Below are 25,221 nucleotides of genomic sequence, written 5' to 3' on the forward strand. Positions count from 1 at the left end.
TAATGAAGAGGAGGAGGAGAGAATGTAGCAGAGTGATAGAAGGGATATGAGGGAAAGAAATGGGGAAGAGATGGAGGCCAGCATGGGGGTGCAGAAATCTGCTGTATAAGAACTGGGGCCCTATAACAAAACTACTTCATTTGGGCTGAGATGGGCTTACCACAATTGTGAAATTAGGGAGAGATTTGTCCCAGCTGTTCCAACAAGACAAAATAGCAGCACCAAAATAAAGTAGATAAATGGAAAGGAAGAACAAACAAGTAAAGCATCCTTGAACAGTTTTACCTTCTAAAAGGTTTCATTGATCTCAGAAATGGCTTTCTCCATTTCCGAGGGAAAGAGTCCTGAGGAATTTTCTTTGGGATAGGAAAACAGAGCCTTTGCTTTAAAGAGTTTCCTTTGATACATTTCCAGTAAGCAACACCAATCTATTCACTAAGACAGCACTTGCCTTTTTATTTTTTTTGAGAGTTTTTATTTTTAGTTTACCACACTCAGTTCTACAAAATTTTGAGTTCCAGGTTTTCTTCCCCCCCCCCCCACCTTCCTCCCCAAGACGGCATGGAATCCGATAATATCTTCTATGTATAACACACTAGTCAAGTTGTGAAGAAGAATTATGACCAATGGAATGAATCATGAGAAAGAGGAAACAGAACCAAAAAAAAAAAACAAAACCAAAACCAAAAACAAAAGGGAAAAAAAAAGGGAAAAAAAGGCAAGCATAAAGTGTGCCTCAATCTGCATTCAGACTCCATAGTAGCACTTGCCCTTTTAAATGTCCTAAATAGCAGACATAACCACCAACACATTAGGGTAATGGTGAAGAACTACACACCAGGCATTACAGAATGCACTGCTGCTGTCACAGATTTGCGAACACCAATATGGCGGCTCAACTCATTGTGTGGGTATACAACTGTTCATGACTTCTACTGGTCCACAATCCTAGTATTGACAGATCTATGCTTGGAGAATGCAGGATACATTTTAAATATCACAGTAGAAGAAAGAAAGGCATAGAATAAAACTGAATATTAACAGTGGTCATAAGTTTCTGGCTAGGTTCAAATATAGACTTGTTACTCCGTACTTATATATACTGCTAGAATTTAAGCTAAAGGGCAGATCCTGTTTCAATTTTGTCTTTGTATACCTAATGTTTAGCACAGTGCCTGGAACACAGTAGGTGCTTAATAAATGCTTGCTGACTGATCAACTATATAATTATATATGGCCATGTTGTCTCCACCATAGAATATATGCTCCTTATAGGCAGAGACGGCGACACTTATGTCTCTGAATCCCCTGAACACAGCAGAGTGCTTTGAAGTCGGTAGGTCAACAAGCATTTATTAAGCGCCTACTATGTGGCAGACATCATGCTAAAACAATGTTGATACAAAGAAAGGCAAAAAATCCCTGCTCTGAAGGAGCTCAAAGTCTAATGGGTGAGACAACATGCAAATGACTATGGACCAACACAGTCCAAGTGAGACATGATGAGGGTCTCAACTATGACAGTAACTGTGTAAATGAAGAGTAGGGGACAGATTTGTTGAGACTTAACTGGACATAAATATAAGGAGGGGGGCAGGGGAGAGAAAACTTGTCAATGGTGTCCCAGTCCTTAGAACATGCCCAATAACACTTTGGCTCCTGCAGATCCACATGGAGAACTGGTGAGGCAATTTTTGGAAATGTATAATGGAGGGTTCCTTTCCCTACCTCACCTCTTTACAGAAGTAGGAGGTCCATGAATGCATCTATTTTCAAACTTTTTCAATGTATTGCTCAGTTTCCCTGATTTTTCTCCTTTTTTTTGTTTTTTTTTTTCTTAAAAATTTTTTGTTATATGAGATGGTTCTCTGGGAGGGAAAGAAGGGAAAGGATACTGGGGAAAATCTTAATTATGTAAAAAAAAATACAAAAAAGATCAATGAAATTTTATTTAGAAAAAGAAGCATGGATTCAGTTGCCTCATCTGTAAAATTGGAAGGTGTCAAACATGATGACCTCTGAAGCCTCTTCCTGTTCTAAATTGATGATCCTGTAACTGGTAAAAATTCACTGTAGTTGTTTGCCTGTTCGGCCACTGGAGGCTGGGATAGAACTGAATGAACCTAACTCCAGCCTCTAAGCTTTTCTACTACATAAGGCACCTTACTGGGGGAAAATAAAAAGATATTGGAACTAATTTGTAAGAAAAATACAAGCTGATAAAAGGGAATTCAAATTCTCATATTTTGTTTTAAAAAAAGGCAACATTATAGTGATTTGTCTTTGAAAAACAAGCAGGTTGGGGACTCACCTCAATTAACACAATATTCCTTTCACTTTCTCCCCCAAATAGTCTGACTGATATCTAAACTTCCAATTAGCCTTTAAGCAGCTTAACCACAGGCTCACTATCAATCCAGAAAATGTACCTCTTTACTTTATAGTACCAGAGATTTAATTGAGTTGGAGGTCAAATCAGATTTCAACAGAAAATTTGAGGTCATCCCAAATGCCAACACCTGGGGTAAAAGTAAAGTACAGAATTTCACACAATACCCCCAAGACCTACCTGAAAATTCTACCTGGGAATTGTTAAGGCTGGAGAACTTTTGTTTCCTTTGGAGTTTTTTGCCTAAGAATTACCATCTTGTGACCTAATTTCTTATGAAAGCCTCCCTCCCACTTCCCTCAGGTAATACTCTTTATTATTTAACTTTTAATACTTAAACTTTCAATGCAGACACTAATTATTCTTGGTAGTTGCATGGTGGGAGCACTTTGTGAATCTGACATAAACATGAGCTAGTACTTGAACAACCCATTTAGAAAGGCATTTTCTATGGAGAAGAGTACTTTCTACTTTGCCCAAGTGTTAACAACATCATTGCTGTTGCTGAATCATTTTTAGTTGTGTCTGACTCTTTGTGACCCCAATTGGGGTTTTCTTGGCAAAGATACTGGAGCAGTTTGCCAGTTCCTTCCCCAGCTCATTTTACAGATGAGGAAACTGAGGCAAATAGCATTAAGTGACTTGCCTAAGGTCACCAGTTAGTATCTGAGGCCAGATCTGAAGTCTTCCTGACTCCAGGCCTGGTGCATTACCCACTGTGCCACGACAGTTAATCTGCATCTTTTAAGACTGGATTATTATATCTACTGGGTAGTCTTTTAATTTGGACAAACCTATGTATATGTTATACGTGTAATATGTATTTGGGTAAAATATAAATACATGTACATAGGTGTAAGAAAAGATAGTATGGTATCTGGTTTTGCTCCCACAGAGGCTGTCCCTATAGCTGAGTTAACACCTATTTGTCAAGTCAATGGCCATCCTGGTGTCAGGGAAACTAGAGGCCAAACCAGCTGAACCAGTTCAAGCTTATCATGTCACTTCAAGGGTCTGGTCTTGGTCAAGGGTTCAGGCCTACTGATTTGCATAATTTGCATAAGTTAAAGAGGGAAGGTAGGGGAAATAAAGAATGTAGATTAATCCTAAACTCAGACAAGGAAGATCTAATTCACTTCACTTCTGCTTCAGTATCCTTATTATCCTACCTATATAAACTGTACAACCTAGGAAAACTATGTAAAAAGTAAAGAATGTAAACTAACCATAACTCTAGCAGGAGGGGAGGGAATGGTTACCCCCACTCCTGCAGCTGTATCGGTGTGAGTGTTCCCAGTGAGCACTACACCTGCTCTCTCAAGGAGTGTAATAAATGCCTTCCTCTGCCCACTCTGGTCCTGAGTTCTTTGGGTGAGAATGGGCAAATCACATGGATCTTCCTAAGGTTATGCTAACAGAAAAGCAATGAGCTGCGGAAGCAAGTCTCAGGCTAACTTCCTGATCCTGCCTTGGGGAGTCCTGTGATCCTCACTGCAGTGTTAAGAGGGCTACCACTCAGGATTTCCCCGGGGAACCCTGTGGTCTGCACAGCCTTCTTAAGGGGATATCACTTGGGTCTTCCAGCCCTGTCTCAGAAGCCTTGTGATCTTACCTCCATTCTAAGGGGCCATCACTTGGGTCCTCCTTAGGGTCTGACCCCTAGGAGCCCCGTGATCCCCACAGATAAAGGGGGCTCCCACTTGGCCTTCCTCTGGGAGTCCTGTGGTCTGCACAGTCTTCCTTATGGAATATCACGGGGTTCTTCCTCAGGACTTTGGCCCTGCCAAGGAAGTCCAGTGATCCCCAAAACCGTGTATCTCACAATAGGGTAACAAAATCTAAATATATATAGGTAAATATATATTTAACCAAATTAATATGTATAATATATCTTTGATAATCCTCTCATATTCTCAGTTTTAAAACTAAGATATAACTCTATGGCTCAGAGAATTCTTTTTATTTCTTTCGATGTGCTTTCACCTTGTTCATTTTTTGTTAATTTGATTTTCCTCCCTCTCTTTTTTTTTTAAACTGGGAACTTAACCAGCATCAAATAAAGTTAGCCAGTCAATAAGCATTTGTTAAATAGTCATTATGTGCCAGGCACTGTTCTGAGGACAAGAGATTTTCAAAGAGGCAAAAACAATCCTTACCTTTCAAGGATCTCACATCCTAAAGAAACAATATGCAAAAATAAAACAAAACTATTCACATAGAAGATATCTACTTAGAAGGTAACTCAACAGGAGAGCAACAGCATATGAGGTGAGCGGGGCAGAGAAAGGTCATGAGAGAAATTATTATACTACTAGATATACTATATAGTATACAATATACTATTATTATACTTATTATATTAATAAATAATTATTAAATTGCAATTGAGGTTTTTCTCCTATTTTCCCTCAAGGCCCAGATCCTTCCTTCTTGGAAGGAAGTGGCTGGTTGATGAGATACTCTTGGCCTTCAAGGAACAGGCTCAGACTGACCCCACCCAACAAGGAAACCTAATTGCTGTTCAGAGTATAACTAGAATCCAGTCCTCGTGAGCCCTTGCCCTAAGGGAAGGAACCCCTGTCCTTTCACCCCTCCGTTCGAGTTTAGGGTGACCCAACTCATGAAGGAGAAAACTAGCCAGAGAGCTCTGGATGGAGATGGATTCTCCTGTTCAGATTGCTGGAGGCTGCTAAGTCTCAAGATCAAGCCATGTTCTCTGCAGGCTTTTAGGTTCTAGCTCTGCAAGCTATACTTCTAGTCCACCTCCTCATTAAATGTCCATCAATCAGGGTTGAGTTTCACTTGTCAGAGGAATTTCCCTTTCAGAAGGGTTAAGTTTTTCAGAGTCTCCATTGGGGGAGTCTTTGGTTACAGAGAGAAACCACTAACCATCAACTTACTGATTGCCAGCTAGCCTAATTAATAAATTGATTATTAATTACTCAGAAACTCTATCTCTTGGGGGTTCTCCATTCATTTTAGTCATCCATAAAAAGAGAGGAGTCTACATCAGGCCATGAATCTGTACCATGGACAGCTTACCTTTCTTTTTAAGTATATAAAATTAAGCAAATTATTTTCAAAGATGTCCTGCTTATGCTCCCTTCTGGCCTTCTGTGAATTTTCTAAATCCTTCTAAGATCCTCTTTTCTTATGTTTCCCCTCATTTGGTAACCTTATCACTAAGCTCTGTTCTTCCCCTCCAATTCTTCCTGGCCAAATAGAAGGAAAGAATAAAAAAGGAAGGGAGGGAGGGAGAAAAGGAAGGAATGGAAGGAAGGAAGGCAGGAAGGGAGGGAGGAAAGGAAGGAAAGAAAGGAAGGAAGGAAAGAAGAGATGAAAATTCTCATATGTTTAATCCAACAAACTAAATCCCCACACTGACCACACCTAAAAATGCGTAGTTCATACTGCACCTTGAGTTTATCCCCTCCCTATCTGCAGGGAGGTAACTTCACCAATCTTTTGGAATTATAGTTGGTCGCTGCATTGATAACATTCTAGGTTGTTTTTCTTAACAGTTTGTTATTATATAAATTACTATCCAGATTCTGCTCACTTCATTCTGCAGCATTTCATATAAGCATTCCCAGGTTTGTCTGACAACCATGCCTTTTGTTATGTTTAATGCTTGATAATATTCCATTATAATTTGTTCTGTCATTTCAAGGACAGACGGTCCCCCTTAGTTTCCAGATCTTTGCCACTACAAAAAGAGCAAATACACACACACACAAAGATATATACACACACACACGTATATACACACACATATATGTATACACAAACACACGTATATATATACACACAGAGAGAAAGATAGACATATATATATGCATATATATATATATATATATATATATTTATTCCTACACTCCCTCTTCTTTCTAATGAGGATGAATAAAGGTATAACAATCTGGTTAGTTTTTTCTCCCCAAAATCAGCTTTTAGTTTTTGCATTCTGTGATTATTTAGTTTTTTAACGCACTTATTTCTCCTCTAATTTTCAAGGTTTCCTCCTTTATCTTTCCTTCAGATTAGTAGGTTCTCATTTTTAATTACATACTTTTATTTTGTTAATAGCCAGACATTCTTAGGGCTATATAAGATTTTTTCTGAGGACTGGTTTAACAGAATTATAGAAATACTGGTATGTTGTCTCATCATTGTCAGTGTCTCTCCATGAATTATTAACAGCATGTCGATGTGTTTCTATGAATTGTTTTGACCCACTCACTTTTCAGGATGTTGTTATCGAGTCTCCATTAAGGTGTCTGTCACTCGCTTGTGCTTTCCATATGGATGACTATATTCACTGTATAATGGTCAGTAAAATGGCCAGTAAAGCTGCTTTTTTCCTCTATAATTTCTCTGCGTCCTCATACATTGCAATTAACCTGCATTTTATCAGAAGCCAAAACATTACTAGCATTTCAGACTGATCTTCAATCACTGTTTTCCTATTTCCTTTTTTTAGGGTTCCAGAACTGTGATTTAATTGATATAAGGCAGAGATCTCTAACATTCCTGCCCTCAACACTCTCAAGTGAGACCTCAGATTAAAATGTAATTAGGAAATATCTAACAAAATAAATAAAAATACAATAAAAGATAATGTTAGGTTGAGGTTTTCTAAGTCAATATGCAGCCCACAGGGATCTTTATATGTGGCTTGTTGCTGATATTCAGTCCTTCTCAGTCTAATTCTACTCTTCATGCCTCAATTTGGGGTTTTCTTGGCAAAGACACTGGAGTGGTTTGCCATTTCCTTCATCAGCTCACTTTACAGATGAGGAAACTGAGGCAGACAGGGTTAAATGACTTGCCCAGGGTCACACAGCTAATTAGTGTCTGAGGCTGGATTTTGAACTCAGATCTTCTTGACTCCAGGCCAGGCACTGTACATCTACTGTACTACCCAGCCGACTTTGTATATGGTCCATTTCTATTTTGAGTTTGACACCACTGGTGAAGAAATTTCCAGCGTGGGGACATGGGTCCATCAGAGCAGAAAAGCAACTCCATTATCTACCTTATAGTGGTAGATAATTATCAGTGGCACTGCCAGGATGTGATTTGCCCAGACGCAAAGCCATGAAATATTAGCAATAGGAAGCTGTACCCAGTATGGTGCAGAATACTCCCAAATCCAAGGACCTGGTGTTCCAATCCTAACTCTGTCACTTACTACATACCTTTGTGACTCTGGGCACGTCTCGGCACCTCTCTTGGCGGAAGACTCAAAAGCCAACCCTCTGAATGTGCCACTCATTAAATTATGCTAATTATCTTTTTAAAAAATGTTCTGCTATGTGAAAGCCCAACTGAAGTAAATCATTTTGACAAATGATTTACGTGCCTGCTGGTTACTTTTTAAAAAAATCAAAATTACAATAGGCATCAGGATGCTTTCAGAAGACCTTTAAAACCCCCCTAGGCATTCAAAGTGAGCCATGGCCGTATTTATAATGCAAGTGAGCATACGTCAGTGTTTTTGCCTGAAAAAATTTAAAAGTTGAGAAAGCCATGAAGGCTTAAAGAGAACACGTCTATCTGATAAGTGCAAGTTAATTCTAGAACAGCACGCCTGGTCACCGAGATGAAATTAAGAAGTTAATTTATTTTAGATGTAAAATAGCTATAATAACTCATATTTATATAACATTTTCAGTTTTCTAAAGTGCTATTCCCAGGTTAGGTGGATAGATAGTATGAGTTTTATCTCCTTTGCCATAGGTAAGAAAACTTTAGGCAGAGAGGCTGTAATTCTTTCCCAAAAATTTACTGTTGTTTTTTCAGTCATTTCAGCCATGTCTGACTCTTCATAACCCCATTCGGGGTTTTCTCGGCAAAGATACTGGGACGGTTTGCCATTTCCTTCCCCAGCTCATTTTACAAATGGAGAAACTGAGGCAGAGTTAAGTGACTTACCCAGGGTCACACAGCTAGTAAGTGTCTGAGGCTAGATTTGAAGTCAGGAAGATGAGTCTTCCTGACTCCAGGTCTGGCACTCTTCTCTACTGTGCTGCCTAGCTGCCCCCTCCCAAAAATATATGGCATCAATTCAAAGTCCAGTATGTCTCTGTAGGCAAGGTAGACAATTAATCAGCAGTAGAGTCTAGGTTTATGGTACTATACCAAAGGCACCGGGGTTCAGAGGATGTCAGGATTTAGAACTATTGTAGGTAAATTAGAGATCATCAGAGAGGTGGGAAACCTGCAGCCTTGAGACCACATGTGGCCCTCTAGGTCCTCAAGTGTGGCTGTTTGCCTGATTCCACCCCTGAATTCTGATTCTTGTCCAATCCTCTTCCTTTTTACGGATAAGGAAACAGAAGACCACAGAGGTTATCATTAAAGTCCATCCCATTTCTACAAGGTCAGTTGGTAACAATTAGTTATTTGTTTAAAAGCTTGCGGGGTGAGGGGACTGTACTCTGCATTTCAGAACATATAGGTTAGACAATTTATTGATATCTAGGTACTTCTGCTGAGAGACAGGCAGAGACAGAGATAAATAATAGAGACTGAGACAGAAGACAATCACAAAGAGAGGTCCAGGCAGAGTTTCCCCTTGTTTATTGAAAATTTCTCACTTAAATCACATTCACTTACATTTTATAGTAATCATGAAACAAAAGACAAAATTCCACAATAAGCTAAAACAAGTATAACATCCAATTCTAAGGTCTTCTGATTTGCTTAAACATAGTGATAGTAATTTCAATGTTGATGTACACCAAGAAACTACCAGATGGCCACGGTGGCTGTATATCAGTGAGTTCTTTACCTCCCTGTGTTGGCAACCAAAAATGGGCTCCTTAGCACTTAGTCAACAAGTGGCCTTGACTAGTTTGGCTTTTTCCCCTGAACTGAATGCTGTTTGTATGTTGGACTGGAGTAAGCTTGTCGGCCCCTTCACCTTGCTTCCCTTGCTTAAGCTGATGGAAAGAACCTGTGCTTTCCTGGTCAACCCCTTCACCTTGCTTAAGCTGATGGAAAGAACCTGTGCTTTCCTGGTCAACCCCTTCACCTTGCTTAAGCAGACTGAAAGAACCTGTGCTTTCCCCGGCGTACCTTACACCCCCGCAGAAGCTGGATGGTTAAAAGCAGCTCCCGTTGGAGCCAGAGGCTGCTACAGCCACAGCCACAGCCGAAGCAGGAGCTGCCAGTAGCAGAGCTGACCTACGGGAGGAAGCTGAACAAAGACTTCAGGCCAGTGGGTAATCTTTTTACCATAGAGGGGGAAGCATGATTTTGCTTTACGCAATCATGCTTCTCTGTAGCCTCCTGGTTACTCTTTCAAGGTGTACTTATTGGGCCTGGAAGCTTTTGATCAATATATCAAAATGGGGTTGCTGGTTCATGGGTTGGTTACTGTGGAGCCTAAATATATGTTTTGATTCTTCTGCCTTCTACTTTGAGAGTTTCTTATATCCGGCGGTTCCGAACCTTTCAGACATGTTTATGATCCTCTTTGAGATTATAAACTCTGCCCTCCTAATACACTCCCTAGTCTCAACCCACCCCTCCCCTAGCCAGCCATCTCCCTAGTAACGGGCCTATACTGTCCTAAAGTCTTGATATCCCCCTTCTCAGCATCCCCTACACAGGAATGTTGTTGACATTTCCTCATCCCACAGTCGAGTTGGCAGCATCAGGCACCATTTTGTGCAATATGCCCTGAGCACATAAATTTCTAGCTATGGCTCTGCTAGGCCCACTCTCAAAGTCTTTCTAGCTTGGAAGGGCTTGCCAGACTTTATCCTTAGCTGGCTTAGCCCTCGAGACCCTAAATCCACCTCCACACTTCGATGAATCATCCAAATGGGACTCTAGTGGAAGTTATTTGCTTACCACCTAGAAAACAACCTATTCTTTTGCTAAAAATTCTTCCCATTGGATTGTCCTGGCATCCACAGTCAATGAATTAAATAAGCACAGTTCCATATTTCCAACATGGTTTTTTGGGGAAGATTTCTTTACCAGTTTATAGCTTCCAGCTTAACCTTTCCAAAGAAGCTAAGTCCATTATGTAACTGTCATAAAGAAATTTTCAATATATTCTAGGTCCCCTAGGATATGCAGATGTAACAGTGGAATGACCTCACCAGGGCAGGTACTCCATGCTCCATTTTAATCCTGGGTGATTTTTATCCATACTTTTCCATCAACCTTTCACAGAGGAGCCACAAAATAGAAGGCCTTCATCTGAAACTTTTAACATGAGAATATTAAAAGGAAACCAGTGCAGCACATGGGGTGATCATTTATTGCCTTATTCTTACTCCATGAATGACCCACCTCTACTTGAAATCAGAAATATCCTTGTGGGATATCTTTTATACTTCTTGTATATGTCATCAGATAATAGTTTGCGGCTTCCTTATACAAACCATGTCCCTTTCTCTTGTCATCTGCATCCCCCGAAAATATGATCCCTCATGGGTGGCCTATAAGATGCAAGCATATGGCACCATTGGGAGACGGGCTTTGGCGGGGGCATCAAGCAATCTGAAAATGTAGTACAACTACCCGGGTGGTTCCAGTGTACCCAATCGTGGTTAGTTCTGTATTCATTTCTATACATAACTTTGTTTTACTGGTGGCCATGCCAGTTGAAAAAGCTGAAGGGACCTGGAACATTTAGTTTGGAGAAGAGATTTGGAGAAGAGGGGCCAGGGCTAGAGGATAATAACTATCTTCAAATCAGAAGGACTTAGATTTAACCTGATTTTATTAACAGGAAGTTACAGATAGGCATATTTTGACTTGATCAAGGCAAAACTGCCTAACACTAAGAACTTCAGAAAAGGGTATCATCACAAGGGAAGCATCAAGAAAGAAGCATTTTGGTCTAGATCTGCCCACGTTGAGGAAACTCCCTCTTCCAGGGTAGATCAGCAACCTTTCTACCATTTGTCACTTTCAAGAGTTGCCTGGGGCACTGGGAGATTAAAGGGACCACAGCCAGGATGTGGCCAAGGTGGGACTTGCACCTAGGTCTTTGCTCTTTGACCTTTAAGCAGAGGTTGGGTTTATGAGAGATGTATGAATTGCATGCTGGTTAGAAGAGATTAAAAGAGGTAAAGATGCAAAAAAATATTTATAGAAACTGTTTGCATGGTGGCAAAGAATTGGAAACTGAGGTGGTGCCCATCAACTGAGAAATGGCTCAACAAGTTATGGCATATGAATGGGATGGAATACCATTGAGCCGTAAGAAATGATAAAGGGAGGGGCAGCTAGGCACAGCGGATAGAGCACTGGCCCTGGAGTCTGGAGGACCTGAGTTCAAATCCAGCCCCAGATACTTTACTAGCTGTGTGACCCTGGGCAAGTCACTCAACCCCACTGCCAGGGAAGGAAGAAAGGAAGAAAGGAAGAAAGGAAGAAAGGAAGAAAGGAAGAAAGGAAGAAAGGAAGAAAGGAAGAAAGGAAGAAAGGAAGAAAGGAAGAAAGGAAGAAAGGAAGAAAGGAAGAAAGGAAGAAAGGAAGAAAGGAAGAAAGGAGTGATGAAGGAGATGGTTTCAGAGAAACCTGGGAAGATTTGTTTGAACTGATGTCCACTGAAGTGAACAGAACCAGGAGAACAATTTATACAATAATACTGGAAAGGCATGGAAATTCTGACTAACAAAATGACCAAATACAATTCCAGAGGGTTCATGAAGAAACTATAGTACCCTCCACCTCCTCATCGAGAGGTGATGCACTTAGGGTACAGAATGAATTTTTTTTAACATGGCCAATGCAGGAATTTGTTTTCCTTGTAACAGGGGTTTTGTTTTACTTGCTTTCTTAATGGTGATGGGGGGAGGAGGGAAAAGGTAAAAGAGAGAGAATGTATACCTAAAAATAAAATAAAATTGAATTGTTTTAAAATGTAAAGACAATTCCTGCCTTCAAATAATTACAAACCTCTATGTTTTTCTTAAAACATAATGCTCAGAACTCAATACAATACTGCAGATGGGTCTAACCCACATAGAATACAGTGACATTATTATCTCCTTTATTCTGATTTGTGCTCTTTTTGGTGTAACCTATTATTACTGAGGGTGTTGGAGCGGTGGAGTGACTGGAGAGCCAGCCTTGGAGTAGCAGAGTGACTACAGAGGCTGCCTTAGAGGCAGAAAATCTAGGTCCCACCTTGGCCACATCCTAGCTGTGGTCCCTTAAATCTCTCAGGGCCACAGGCAACTCTTGAAAATGACAAATGGTAGAAAGGTTGCTGATCTACCCTGGAAGAGGGAGTTTCCTCAATGTAGGCAGGTCTAGACCAAAAAGAAAATTGCATTAGCTTTTTAACTGCCACACAATAAGCTTTCAATCAACTAAATCTCCTAAGCCTTTTTCACATGAATTGCTGCCAATCTGGGTCTCCTGCATTCCATACTGGCACAAGTGATTTTTTTTTAAACCTTGTGAAATCTTTACATGTATCTTCAGTCAATTTCATCTTCTTAGGTTTGGCCCATTATTCCAGACTGTCAGAATTTTTCTGAAGCCTAACTTTGTCATCCAAAGTATTAGCTAGTTTTCCCTGCTCTATGTCACATCCAGATTTGATATTTATAAGACTGTTGAATCAAACAGGGGCAGAGCCCTGGGTCATGATACCAAGGACCTCCTTAAGTCTAGGATTGCTATTGATGAACCAAGAACTACTTTCTCTTCTACAGAGATAGATATAAACCAATATGTGCTTAATACATTGCACAAAATTAAAATTCAGGAAGCAGAAGACAGTGTGCACCAAGAATGATATAATTATTAAATGCAAGATGCAAAAAGACCAATATAAACTAAATTAACAAACTGCAATGGAATAAAAATGTATTCACAAGTTTAGTTTCAAAAATAAAAAGCTATACTTTGTATTTAAGCCAGAAATACAGGCTTGATTTTATTTTATTTTTTAAATTTTAAACACTGCTTGAAAGAGCTCAATTTTTATGTCAGAGGCATTGACACATAACAAGGGTTTTTCAATCCAAAAAGCAGGGAGCTCCGATTAAGAAATGCACAATTAAGCAGAGTCTTTTAGTGTAAACATTATTCATCGGTCCCAGTAATTACTCAAGGCTGGATCCCTACCAGAATCAGCCTCAGCAGGAGCCACTGATTGTCCTGACAACAGCTCAGCCAGAATGCTGACACACAGAGATGCTGTCATGACAAATATCCATGGATACGCTGAGGTTTTGGCCACCAGCATAGCGGGGGCTCTGTATCAAATGGCCTCTTGAGTTCCCTTTCTGGTTCTCTGTCTCTCTTTTCGCTTCCTTTTTTTCCTTTGTCTTTGTCTTCTTTTTTTTCTTCTTCTCTTTTCTGCTACATTAGGGCTTTGCTAACAAACTGCATCTTTCTACCTACAAAACTTAACCATCCAGTACATGCCACTTGATCAATCAATCAACATGCATTTACTAGGGACCTACCATGTTCCAGGAACTGTACTAAACACTAGAAATAAAAGGGCAAAAACTCCTCAAGGAGCTTATAGTTTATGCCACTAATGTAAGAAGAAAAAAAGAGAGAGAATAGTTTCCAGAAGTCACTCCACTTTCCTAAAAAGTACAAATTTTGGAAAGCGCCAGCACAAGAGAGAGCCTTCTAAGACATACCTAGGGACTTGTCTTTCTAGAGTAGTGACTCATGAACTGTCAATTAGAACTCAAATGCCCCTGCTTTTTCTCCCTAACTTAATTCTGTTTAGGGGCTTATGTCAAAAATTACTTATGGGTGAGGCAGCTAGGTGGCTCAGTGAGTAGAGCACCGACCCTGGAGTCAGGAGAACCTGAGTTCAAATGTGACCTCAGACACTTGATACACTTACTAGCTGTGTGACCTTGGGCAAGTCACTTAACCCCAATTGCCCTGCCTTCCCCCCTGCAAAAAACAAAAATAAAAAATAAAAACCTTTAAAAAAAGATTACTTATGGGGGAAAAACACAACAGAATGATAGTTTTCTACTCCACCAGGGGACTTTCAGATGAAATGGGCTCAAAAACTTAACCACAGATCTTTTATCAAATGTCATTGGAGCAAGACCCTGAAAGTTGGTCTTCCTAGTTAGTTTTGAGAAGGGGCCAGATGTTCTTAAGGGATCTCGGTGTATTTCTGCCAGTTTTTCACTTGTGTAGAGAGATAGTCATGGGGCACAGAAGCAGCAAACAAGCATTTGATTAAATACCTACTATGTGCCAGGCACTGCACTAACTGTTGTTACCAATATGAACTGTTGTTGTTCAGGTGTGTCTGATTCTTCATGATCCCATTTGGGGTTTTCTTGGCAAAGATATAGGTGTGGTTTGCCATTGCCTTTTTCAGCTCACTTCACAAATGAGGAACTGAGGCAAACAGGGTTAAATGACTTGCCCAGGGTCACACAGCTAGTAACCGTCTGAGCCTGGATTTTAACTCAGGAAGAACTCCAGGCTAGGCACTCTATCCACTGCTCCACCTAACTGTTCCATGCCCTATGTAACCTTGGACAAATCCTCTTTGGGCCTCTTTCCTCACCTGTAAAATAACAGTATCAGACTAGATGTTTATGAGTTCCATAACAGTTCCAAAAAGCTGTGATTTGGTTTCTTGGAGCTCCATATAAAAGAACCCCAATGTCTATCATTAGAGGCTTGTCTTTCTTTCCTCTGTGCTTCTTAGCATCAGCCACCAATTAGGTTCTTAAGAGAGGGTTGGGGAAAGGAATACCAGCCAGTTCACTTTAGAGAGGAGATGTATTCAATGCTTAAAACCATAATGGAAATAGAAACAGACAGGGAGCTAATGCTTCTTGAGATTCACCCATAGGGGTGAAGGAAGGCTGAGGGCCACACGCAGAGTATTTTGTGCCTCTGATGAACTCACATTCAATTTTCTATTTCTTTCTAGTCTCTGCTACTCAATTACAGGATCACTGGAGAAACTTAAAACCTAACTTTTCATATTTGCACACCCAGCAGCTATCACGCAGTACCTTGCACACAGTGGGTGTTTAATAAGTATCTGCTGGATTGAAGGAGTGCCCATTGTTATACAGTCTAAACCACCGCACTGCATCACTCCATCAAGAACACAATCACTCTGGAGGAGCCAAACCGGGTGCCACCCTCTAGCAACAGATGGAGAATGGGGTAAAGGGGCTTTGAGGGAGTATTTCACAGGAGGTAGCATTGTAAAGTACCCCAAGTCCATCAAAAGGGTGCCCCCAATTCTTCCTTAAGAACAGGCTGCTGACAGAATTGTTTTACTGAAAGTGGTATTTTGGCGGGGGTGGATGTACAAGGAATGCGTTTTTAATGGATTCTCAGCACTACTAAGAACTCTGGAGCTCTCAACAAGGTGAAAGCAAATGAAAAATGAAAGTAGCAAGATGAAATCAACAAATAGCAAAGTTGCCACCATTTTTTACACAGCTAAAAGCCCCCCAAATTAGTCTGACCTTTAAAAAGACGAAAAGGATCTTGAGCTTTATTAGTAATCTAATAAGAGCAAAACAAAACTAATTTGCCATTTGCCCTTAGGGTGTGTCTTCCAGTTGTCTCTTATTACGAGGCTAGGAGATTTTAGGATCCTTGGCTTCCGTCAAACCCTACTGCAATCATCATTACTTGTGCTATGCTTTTTTACTACTGTTTCTTTTTAAAATCCACTCTCCCCCCCGCCTTTTTTTCGTTTCCCCCTCCAAGTACTATTTCTGAATTGACTGTAAAACGCAGGTGTCAAGCTAATTCAATCTGCTTAACTAGGCTGACTCATCCACCCGTCGGGGTCCAGAGCAACAAAACCCAAGAAATCGTTCCTTTTCCATTTGCAAAGGAAACTAGTCATGGTTTCTGAGCATCCGGTTTCAAAGCACCATTCCCCTCTTCTGACATACCAATGCGGCGTGCCATAGAAAAAACAACGGACAGGGTTGTCTACTGCCTGAATCAGACCACTACCCTTTCTGTTCCACTTCTGCAGAGGGGGACAACTGACTTTCCAAGCCACATCCACCCGGGTGGGTGCCTCTGCCAGAAAGACAGCTCAGCGGGCGCTGAAGCTAACTCCCTTCCCTCCTGCAGAGATCAAAGGTGTTATGTTTTGTTTTGTTTTCCTCTAGGAGGTTGCTTTGTCAGTTTTGCTTATCGGGGTGGGGTGGGGGTGGAGGGTGGGACTTAGGTATCAACAATAACTAGAACCAGCTGGGAAGCGTCTCAGGTGCGGGAGAACTCTGAACTTTGACCTGAATTCACTGCCACCTGTGAGAACTTGGACAAGGGAGTGAGAACAAGTCGTTCCTCTCTCTGGACCCTGACACTCTCCTCTAGTGAAAAACTGGGGGGTTTGGATTGGGGGGGGTGTCTCTGGAGGTCCTTCCCAGCTCCTGATCCTACTATCCTAACTGGGAGAACTTGGGCAAGGCGCTGAACCTGTCAATCCATCAACCAGCTAGGCTGGGGTCTTAAAAAACAAAATAAACCACAAACCACCAGCGCACAGTCTTAATGGTGAAAACATGCAAACATCTCTATGTACAAACTGGGGGAGATCTCTGAACCTGGAGCTTAATAAAGGATATGAGCTTCCCCATCAGTAAATGGGCTCTTCTAGGTCTAGCTAGCCCAGGACACTAGAGTCTCTTCCGGGCCTCAGTTTGTGGGGCTGGCCTGGAAGTGGAAGCGCACACACCTCCCGGGCTCAGGAGAGCCCACCGGGAATGGGAAGCCCGCTCCGGCCATAATGCCCACTGCAGCCCCAGCGGCTCATTGGTCACTCCTTCCGTCCCCGCCCCGGACGCTTCCCGCTCCAGCCAGAGAAGTTGCAAAGTTTCCCGACCAAAGGCAAACTTTTCCGAAAGCGCGGCTTGCTTGCCTTACCTGGGCAGCAGCGGACGCCGGGGACACCCGGGGCAGCAGCCAGCGGCCAGCCCGCAGCATCGCGCGGGGGGCGGGCGTGGGGAGACGCCCCAGGCTGGGTCTCGGCTCCGCGCGAAGCCCGTGCGCTCGACGCCGGGTTCTCCTCCCGGAGTAGGGGCTCGGAGCTAAGGCGGCACTCCCGCACCCCCGCGCCGCCACGCAGCCCCAGCCAGCGCCCGCCCCAGCTTCAGCCTCCGCCTCCCGCGTCCAGGGGCGGATTAAAGGGGAGGGTGTGGTCCTCTCCCTCTCCGGCTCTCTGCACGCTCAAAAGCGCAATTCGGTTTTCTTCCCGCCGACTAAAAACTTTCCACTCCTACTCGCTCTCCCGCGTCTTCTGTTTCGGGTGGAAGGGAGAGCTCTGGCCCCTTTCCGCCTTCTTCTGCCCACCCCGAGGAAAACGGCAACTCCTCGGAGTGCAACGGGGAAAGGTCAAGGGGTTGGGCTCCCCAAGACAGAAGCCGCTGATGGCGTAATGCCTGTGTCCATTTGGGCAGCACAGAGAGGGAGACAAAAAGAGAGCACTAGGTGGAGAGGGGCGCAGGGGCACAGGAGCCAGAGGGACCGGGAAAGGCAAAGAGAGGGGGATTCGTGACATGGGAGGCAGACCTAAAGCGGACCCAGGAAGAGCAGAGAAAGAGAGGGGCAAGGGAGGGAGACCCAACGAAGACCCTGGGAAGAGCAAAGGATGGTAGTGGGGGGGACTCGTGGCCCGGGAACCTGTCCTAAAGAGGACCCAGGAAGAGCAGAAAAAGGGGGGCACCCGGGGCAAAGGAGCCAGAGGGACTGGGAAGGGCAAAAAGAGGGAGACTCGTGGAACGGGAGACAGTCCTAAAGAGGAGCCAAGAAGAATAGAGAAAGGGGGGGGACCCGGGGCACGGGAGCCAATCCTACAGGACCCAGGAAGAGCAGAGAAAGAGGGGGATTCAGAGCACGGGAAACCTAGAGGACCCGGGAAGAGCAGAGAAAGAGAGACACTGGGCTCATCTTAGCTACTTTCAGAATGGTGACTTTCAAAAGGCACCTCCTTCCTCTAACATAGAGAAGTCAGATCAAACAGCCTCTCCCAACCCACTCACTGCCAAGGGTACCAGGGCACCATTTTGTAGCCTGAAGCCAACCAAGCCAACTCTCTAGGAGGAAATCTCTTGTCAATGGTACCAACTGCCAAGTCCTGAGAAAGTTGACATTGTGTGCTTTGGCCGGAGGCACTTGGCTCGGGAAAGGAAAAGACTCCAGTTTCACATGAAATCTTGACCTCGGGAAGGAACCTGAAGGATCATCCACTTCCAAACCCTTTCGGGATTTGCCCATAAAGTAGGAGGCCAAAGAAGTGATCCAGTGGATTGCCAACAGAGAAACAGGCCAAGAGAAGTCATGTGGATTGCTGCAATTCAACAAATGAAATCAACAGGCATTTATCAAGGGCTGACTGTGTGTAAGGCATTGTGTTAATCGCTGGAGATGCCTAGGTGAAAACAGTCTCTGCCCTCAGTGAGCTCAAGGTCTAACGGAGAAGACAACGTGCAAATAACTATGTATGTACAAATGTATGCAGGCTAGATTGTAATTTCAGAAGGAAAGCAACAGTATTATTAGATTGAAGACGTCTGAGCCAGGATGACTTGGATTCACATTCTGACCTCAGGAAGGCGATTAATCTCTCAGTGCTCTAAATTATAAGTTGAAGAGAAGGTGCTAAACTGTGCATTGGTAGATGAAATCAGGTCCAGTCCATGTCTTTTATCCTGGTCTAGAAACCAGATCTCCCCAGGCCTGTGCTTTAGGGTAAGTTCCAGATAGTTAAGTCATTCCACTGAACCTCTAAGATAATAACTATGATAATTACTTGGAGCTAGTTTTCCCTTTGCTTTAAAAGAAAAAAAGGGAGGATCAGTACACTGAGCCCAGCCAGATACCCTATATCTTCAAAGGCCTTCCATTATAGTCCAAGTTAGATTTGACAGTTTATCTCCATACACTTCTGGTGTATATTTTTTCAATGCATAATTTATTTTTTTAACATGTTTGCTTTAAATAAAGAACACTATTCCTAACTATTTTTTCAACATGTGGCAAGAAAATATATTCCAGATCAAACATTCCAGGTCAATTACCATAACTCAGAGTAAAATAATTTTTAGTAATGTACAACTTTCTGGGTTTTTGTTTGTTCTACAGCCATATAAGCAATAGCAAAAGAGAATAAAATATTTTTTTCAATTCTTACCTAGTCTTTATTTTTTATTAATTTATCTTAAACTTAAATGCATAATAAGAAAAGAGAAAGAAATACATTATAAACTTAAATATTAAAACTGAGAGTCTCTTAGTCCTTGGGGATATTCCCTTGGCAGTTACTTCAATGGCCAAGAAATGATGGCAATTTGAACTGGTGGGTCAGAAGCTTCCAAGAGCTCCTGAAGACCAACTTTCCCCACCCCTAGAGCTAACAACAAGTAAAGAAAGAGGGCTCTCCACTGATATGATCAGTAGCAACCAATGGCCCAGGTAGAGTTTGAGTTGGCATGTGCAGCAGTGAAGCAGCTGACGGGCCCTGTGAGTGACGAGGAAAAGCTGGTGGTGGACAGCTGCTACAAGCAGGCCACCATTGGGGACACCAACATCCCCTGCCTGGTGGTCACCGACTTCAAAGCTAAGTGGGAAACTTGGAATTGCCACAAAGGGATGTCTACCTGGACACCATGAGGATACATGTGTCCAAAGTGGAAGAGCAGAAGAGAAGACTGTATTAGGGAAACCAGCCTTCTCAAGAGAGGGAAGCATCAACTTAGTCTTGTTATGAAGCGTGACTGAATTCCTTTGAGACCATAGGAACCTAGCTAGGAACTACCTAATAAATCGCTTCAAAAGGCAAACAAAAAAACCTTAAATAGAATGAGATATTTTTAAAGAAAAGTTTGGCAAACCTGCACCCAAATTGGCTCATTCTGACAATGTTCCTCCTATATAACTTTAAGTTCAAGCTAGTATCCCTTACTATCAGGAGGGCCGGGTTAGTTTCCAAGATTATATTTTCCTAACTGTACTTCATGGTAATAAGTAATGAGGACAGAATGGAGTGTTATTTGTACACGTGTACCATATAACTTATTTACTCAGATACATAATTTAAACCAGGGGTGGGGAATGTGCAGCCTCAAGGCCACACATGGCCCTCCTGGTCCCCAAGTGTGACCTTTTGACTGAATCCAAACTTCACAGAACAAATTCTCTTAATAAAAGGATTAGTTCTGTAAAACTTGGACTCAGTCAAAGGGCCACACTTGAGGACCTAGAAGGCCACATGTGGCCTGGAGGCTGAAGGTTCCCCACCCCTGGTTTAAATAATGAGAATTTCGGAAGGTGGTCCAAAGTACCCCTATACTATACCATTCCCTCCCCCAAATATCTCATTGGGTCCTCATAACAGCCCTAAGAGGTAGGTGCTATTATTATCCTTAATACACAGATGAAGAAACTGTGGGAGTTTAAGTGATTTGCTCACACAGCTAATAAATGTCTGATACCAGATTTGCACTCAGGTCTTACAGACTCCAGACCCTGCCCCCCCCCCCTTTTATTTTCCTGGAAAAAAAAAATCATGGAAAACACAACTTTACTTTCTCTTCTCACCCTGATACGACTATGTCCATGAAGGCCAAAAATTAGAGAGACCAGAGTGTCTCTCCTATTTGGTGCAGGACTTAGTGTGATAAGGAAGAGGGAGGAGGCAGTGGGCTGGAATCTTGTGTGACCTTGGATAAGAGCATTTAGCCCCTGTGGATCTTAGTTTCCTCATTGTTATCATGAGAGTTGAGATTCAAAGCAGATCAGAGGTTTACGGGGGAGGGCCTTAGAAGCCACCTAGTTTAACCCCCTCGTTTTAGAGATAAGGAAACTGAAGCAGAGAGTGACTTACCCTGAACCACATACATCGTGATAAGGGGAGGGTCTGACCACAGGTCCTCTGACTCCCAAGGCAGTCAATATACTCTACTGTCACACCCCATAGGGCCTTTCCAACATCAAATCCTTTGTCAGAGGATAAAATAAAGTCAACCCCTCCTGCACCCTTAATTCAGTCTCCTTTCCTTTTCTTCATCAATCTTCCTTTACCTCTTTTTTCCTGACTCCTTCCCCCCAGCCTGCAGACATGCTCATAACCTAACCTAAAATTCCCTAACCTAAAACCCCCCTTTTCCTTGACCTTTCTGCCTCTTATTATCCTTCACTGCCAAACTTCTAAAGAGATTATTCTCCATATGTGTCTACACGTCTGCTGTACTCACTCTTTAATGACTTACAATGTGACTTCTAACCATACTGCTGTCTCCAGAATGGCATCATCAACAAATTCAATGACCCTTTTTCCATCTATCCCCCTGGACCTTTCTATAGCATTTGATGGTGTGACCAAGGCCAGCCTTCTTTGGTTGTGGCTCCTCCTTTGATTGTAATGATGCTGTTCTCTTCTGGTTGTCCTACCGATCCAACTGCTCCTCCTCTGTTTCTGCTGGCTTTTGTTTCTCCTTCCAAGATGGACATTCCCAAAGACTGAGTCCTGGGGCCCCTGCTCTTCTCCTCCTACACTGTCTTCTTAGGCAGTTTCACTCAGTTAATGACCTCAGTTATCAATTCAATGTAGATGATTACTAAAGCTGTATCTATCTCCAGTCTAAGGGAAGGTTCCTGAGCTCTAATTTTAAATTTACAACTACCTGATGGACATCTCTGCCTGTTCCTCAAAAATCAACATATCCAAAAGTGAATTCATCATCTATGATGCCAATCAGTGATTAAAGATCTTTCCCACCCAATTCAATAGGCCTCAGGTAGGGCTAGTTAAGGGAGGCTTGATCAGAGGCAGGTCTATACCCTTTACTTACTAAGTGTCTAACCCCCAGGCCTACACCCTTTAGATGATTGGTCATGAAGCCCTCAGGCCCTAAGAAGAGTGTATATACCCAGAAGGTAGCCATTAAGGTCAGAATTCAGCCCAAGGAGAAGAAGTAAGAACTCCGAGACTACAGAGCTGAGAATCTGTAGACTAGAGAGCTACAGAACTCAGAGAGCTTGGGAGAGAGCTGCAGAGAGAGTGCTGAGCAGAGAGTAGAGATCAGAGAACTGAGTGGGGAGAGAATGCAGGCAAGCAGACAGTTGGGATTCATGAGTGTTTACGGGAAGGCCCCAGCAGGGGGGAAGGTTACAGGATGACTTGGTTCTTTGCTGCAATACTGTGTTATAATTTCTTTGTTGTTACATTGAGGTGGGCTTACTGCCTTTGGGATACAACTGTTGCTATGTTGGGTTGGAGTTACTGTTTTAGGATTTAATCTTCTGGTGTCTAAATAAATGTTATACTTCCCCTGCCTTCTACCTCGAGAATCTCTTATACTTTGCGATTTTGAACTATATAGACATGTTCATGGTCATCTTTGAGGTCATGAATCTTGTCTTAAGATATATCATCTTCCCCCTAGAACCTGCCTCTCTTTTCTATCTCCTCTAGTTCTAATGCTGGCATCATTATTCGCCAGGTCACAAGGGCTCAAAATCATGGACTCACCTTTGACCTTATATGTCCATTTATGCCGCCAGCGGCTGTGGTGCCAAAATGGCCGAAGATGGCCGAATGCTGTGGAGAGTGAAAAGAAAAACACGGGCCAGGCGGAGAAGTAAAGAACAGCTCTGAGGGACAGGGCTTATATACCTTTTAGGCAAGCAGAATCAACAAATCCACATGTGAGGCATTTGCATAATGCATAACTTCCTTGTGCTTTTGTTCCCCTTTTGCCATAAACAATATTGGGTTAATAACCCACAGGTGGTATTTAGCATGTGTGTGCCATGGGGGTTTTGGAGAGAGTACGTGTGTACTGAGGAGGCTAGAAGAGCCTTCATCCTGAGTAGCACGTGTATGCCGAGGGAGGGATGGAGAGCCCACGTGCTCTCCACGAGTTATCAGCCCAAGGGCAAGAACAGGCCTCTGGCCTGTATCTTATCCCAGAATGGACTTTCTCAGAGCTGGCCCTCTATACATTTATTTGATAAATCTTATTGATCCTACCTGGGCAATATTCCTTACATCTATCCCCTGTTTTCTACTCCCCCTGTAATCATACTGGTTCAGGTCCTCATCTTTGCTAACCTAGACTACAGTAATATTGGTCTTTTAAATAAGAATAGCAAAAGAAGTTAAAGAAAGAGTCCCGGGCAAGTTAATCTTGTTAGGGAAGGGAACTGGGAAAAGGAAGGGGAGAGAACTTAGGAGCAGATACCTATCTCCTATCAGAGAAATGACAGACCAGTAGGCAGAATGAGACATGGACATTGGCAAATATGGGAATCTGTTTTGCTTAAGATGATGCTTATTTGTTCCAAAGATTTTGTTTGTTTTTTCTCCAGCAGAGAGGTCAATTGGGAGGGAGAAAAAGATAAAAGGTTGGTAATTGAAAAAATTATTAAAAAAATAAGTATGAGCAAAGATCAAAAGGCAAGAGTACGCTTCGTGTAGACTAGTAACAGGAAGCAGGGTGCCCAGGCTAACTGGGGCAAAGGGTACCTTTGGGGTAGCAGTGGATGGAGAGAGAAAAGGCCCTCAAAAATGTGGCCTAAGAGTCAGGCAGAAATATTTGTGAGAACAAAAAAATGAAATGATGAAAGATGAGTTTCAGGATAACTGATTCAGCAAGAAAATATTAGTTTTGGATGAGAAAAGAAAAAGCAGATAGGACCTAACTAGGATCTGAACAATATTTCAAAGAAGGAAATGAAAGGATTTGGTGATGTGAGGTCGAAAGGGTCAAAGGAGGGAGAAGTGGGGAGGAGGGGAAGATTACTCCCAAGTGACAAACCTGGTATTCTATTTAGAAATGAGGCAGCTGATACTGATGGAAGGAGAATGAGGTATGTATTCTCAGACCTGGCCTGTGGATTGATTTGTTTTACTGGACTCTTAACTGTAACACACAGGGTTTATTTAAACTACTAAAACTTAAAACCACACTCAGACTTTTGGGACAATTTGTATTTGTTATAAGGGACGACTTTTACTGGGGAAGGGAGGGGATAAGTGGAAGAATATAAAAACATCTATTGTTGGTTTCTCTATCATAAAGATCTTTTCTAGACTTGACCTCTTAGGGGTAGTGAAAATGAAGGTACCCAGCAGTGGGGCATGGTAGAATTCCTGTGGAACGTCTGTAGTGCAGTCTAGAGAAGAACTGAGATACTGGTTGAACACCCTCATTAAGAGGTTCTGAGAGGAAGCAGCCAATTAGAGGAAGAAGCCAAGAAAATTAGTCCTCGAGTGGAGGGAGTTTCCAGGGTGAAGAAATATCTATAACATGGTAGAGAAAGTCCTCTAGAGTCAGAAACATAGTCGCTTTTTCAACCGAAATTATTAAGAAATAAATATTTCTCTGGTCTAAAACCTTTTTCCAGGTTATTCTTTGTTTGCAAGCTTATAGAAGGCAAAGAACAGAAGGTCCTCCTCCGGGGAAATCTTAACTTTTGTCTAGTGAAGATCATTGACTCCCCACCCCCTGGAAGCACTGGCTCTGTGGTCCCCCTAAAGGCAGCATCCAATTTTTTTGATACTCAAAGTTAAGGTCTAGGTCACTGGAGGAAGTCCTTTCAGATTTGGAGGAGAGTGGTCAAAGAAAGAATCCAGTAGTCTGAGTATTCTTAGCAGCTGAAATGACTGTCTGGAATGGAAACTCCCAAATGTATTTTAACATGTTAGGACTTTTCCTTTGCAAGATTCCTATAAATGTTGTCATTATTATTGTCTGATTCCATGATCTCATCTGGGGTTTTCTTGGCAAAGGTACTGAAGTGTTTGCCATTTCTTTCTCCAGCTCATTTTACAGATGAGGAAACTGAGGCAAGCAGAGTTAAGTGACTTGCCCAGGGTCACATAG

At 42.4% G+C, this 25,221-nt stretch overlaps 1 protein-coding gene across 1 annotated transcript in view; it reads right to left on the bottom strand.

Annotated features, from left to right (window-relative positions):
* Window positions 1-17,513, bottom strand: part of MCUB (mitochondrial calcium uniporter dominant negative subunit beta) — an 82,405-nt gene extending 64,892 nt beyond the window's left edge. Inside the window, exon 1 of the mRNA XM_036762456.1 lies at window positions 17,261-17,513. Coding sequence (XP_036618351.1) covers window positions 17,261-17,320 — 60 coding nt within the window. The 5' untranslated portion in view covers window positions 17,321-17,513. The remainder of the gene's footprint in view (window positions 1-17,260) is intronic.
* Between the last annotated feature and the right edge of the window lie 7,708 nt (window positions 17,514-25,221).

The sequence above is a fragment of the Trichosurus vulpecula genome, chromosome 6 (genome assembly GCF_011100635.1).
Source record: "Trichosurus vulpecula isolate mTriVul1 chromosome 6, mTriVul1.pri, whole genome shotgun sequence".
In the NCBI taxonomy this organism is placed as follows: domain Eukaryota; kingdom Metazoa; phylum Chordata; class Mammalia; order Diprotodontia; family Phalangeridae; genus Trichosurus; species Trichosurus vulpecula.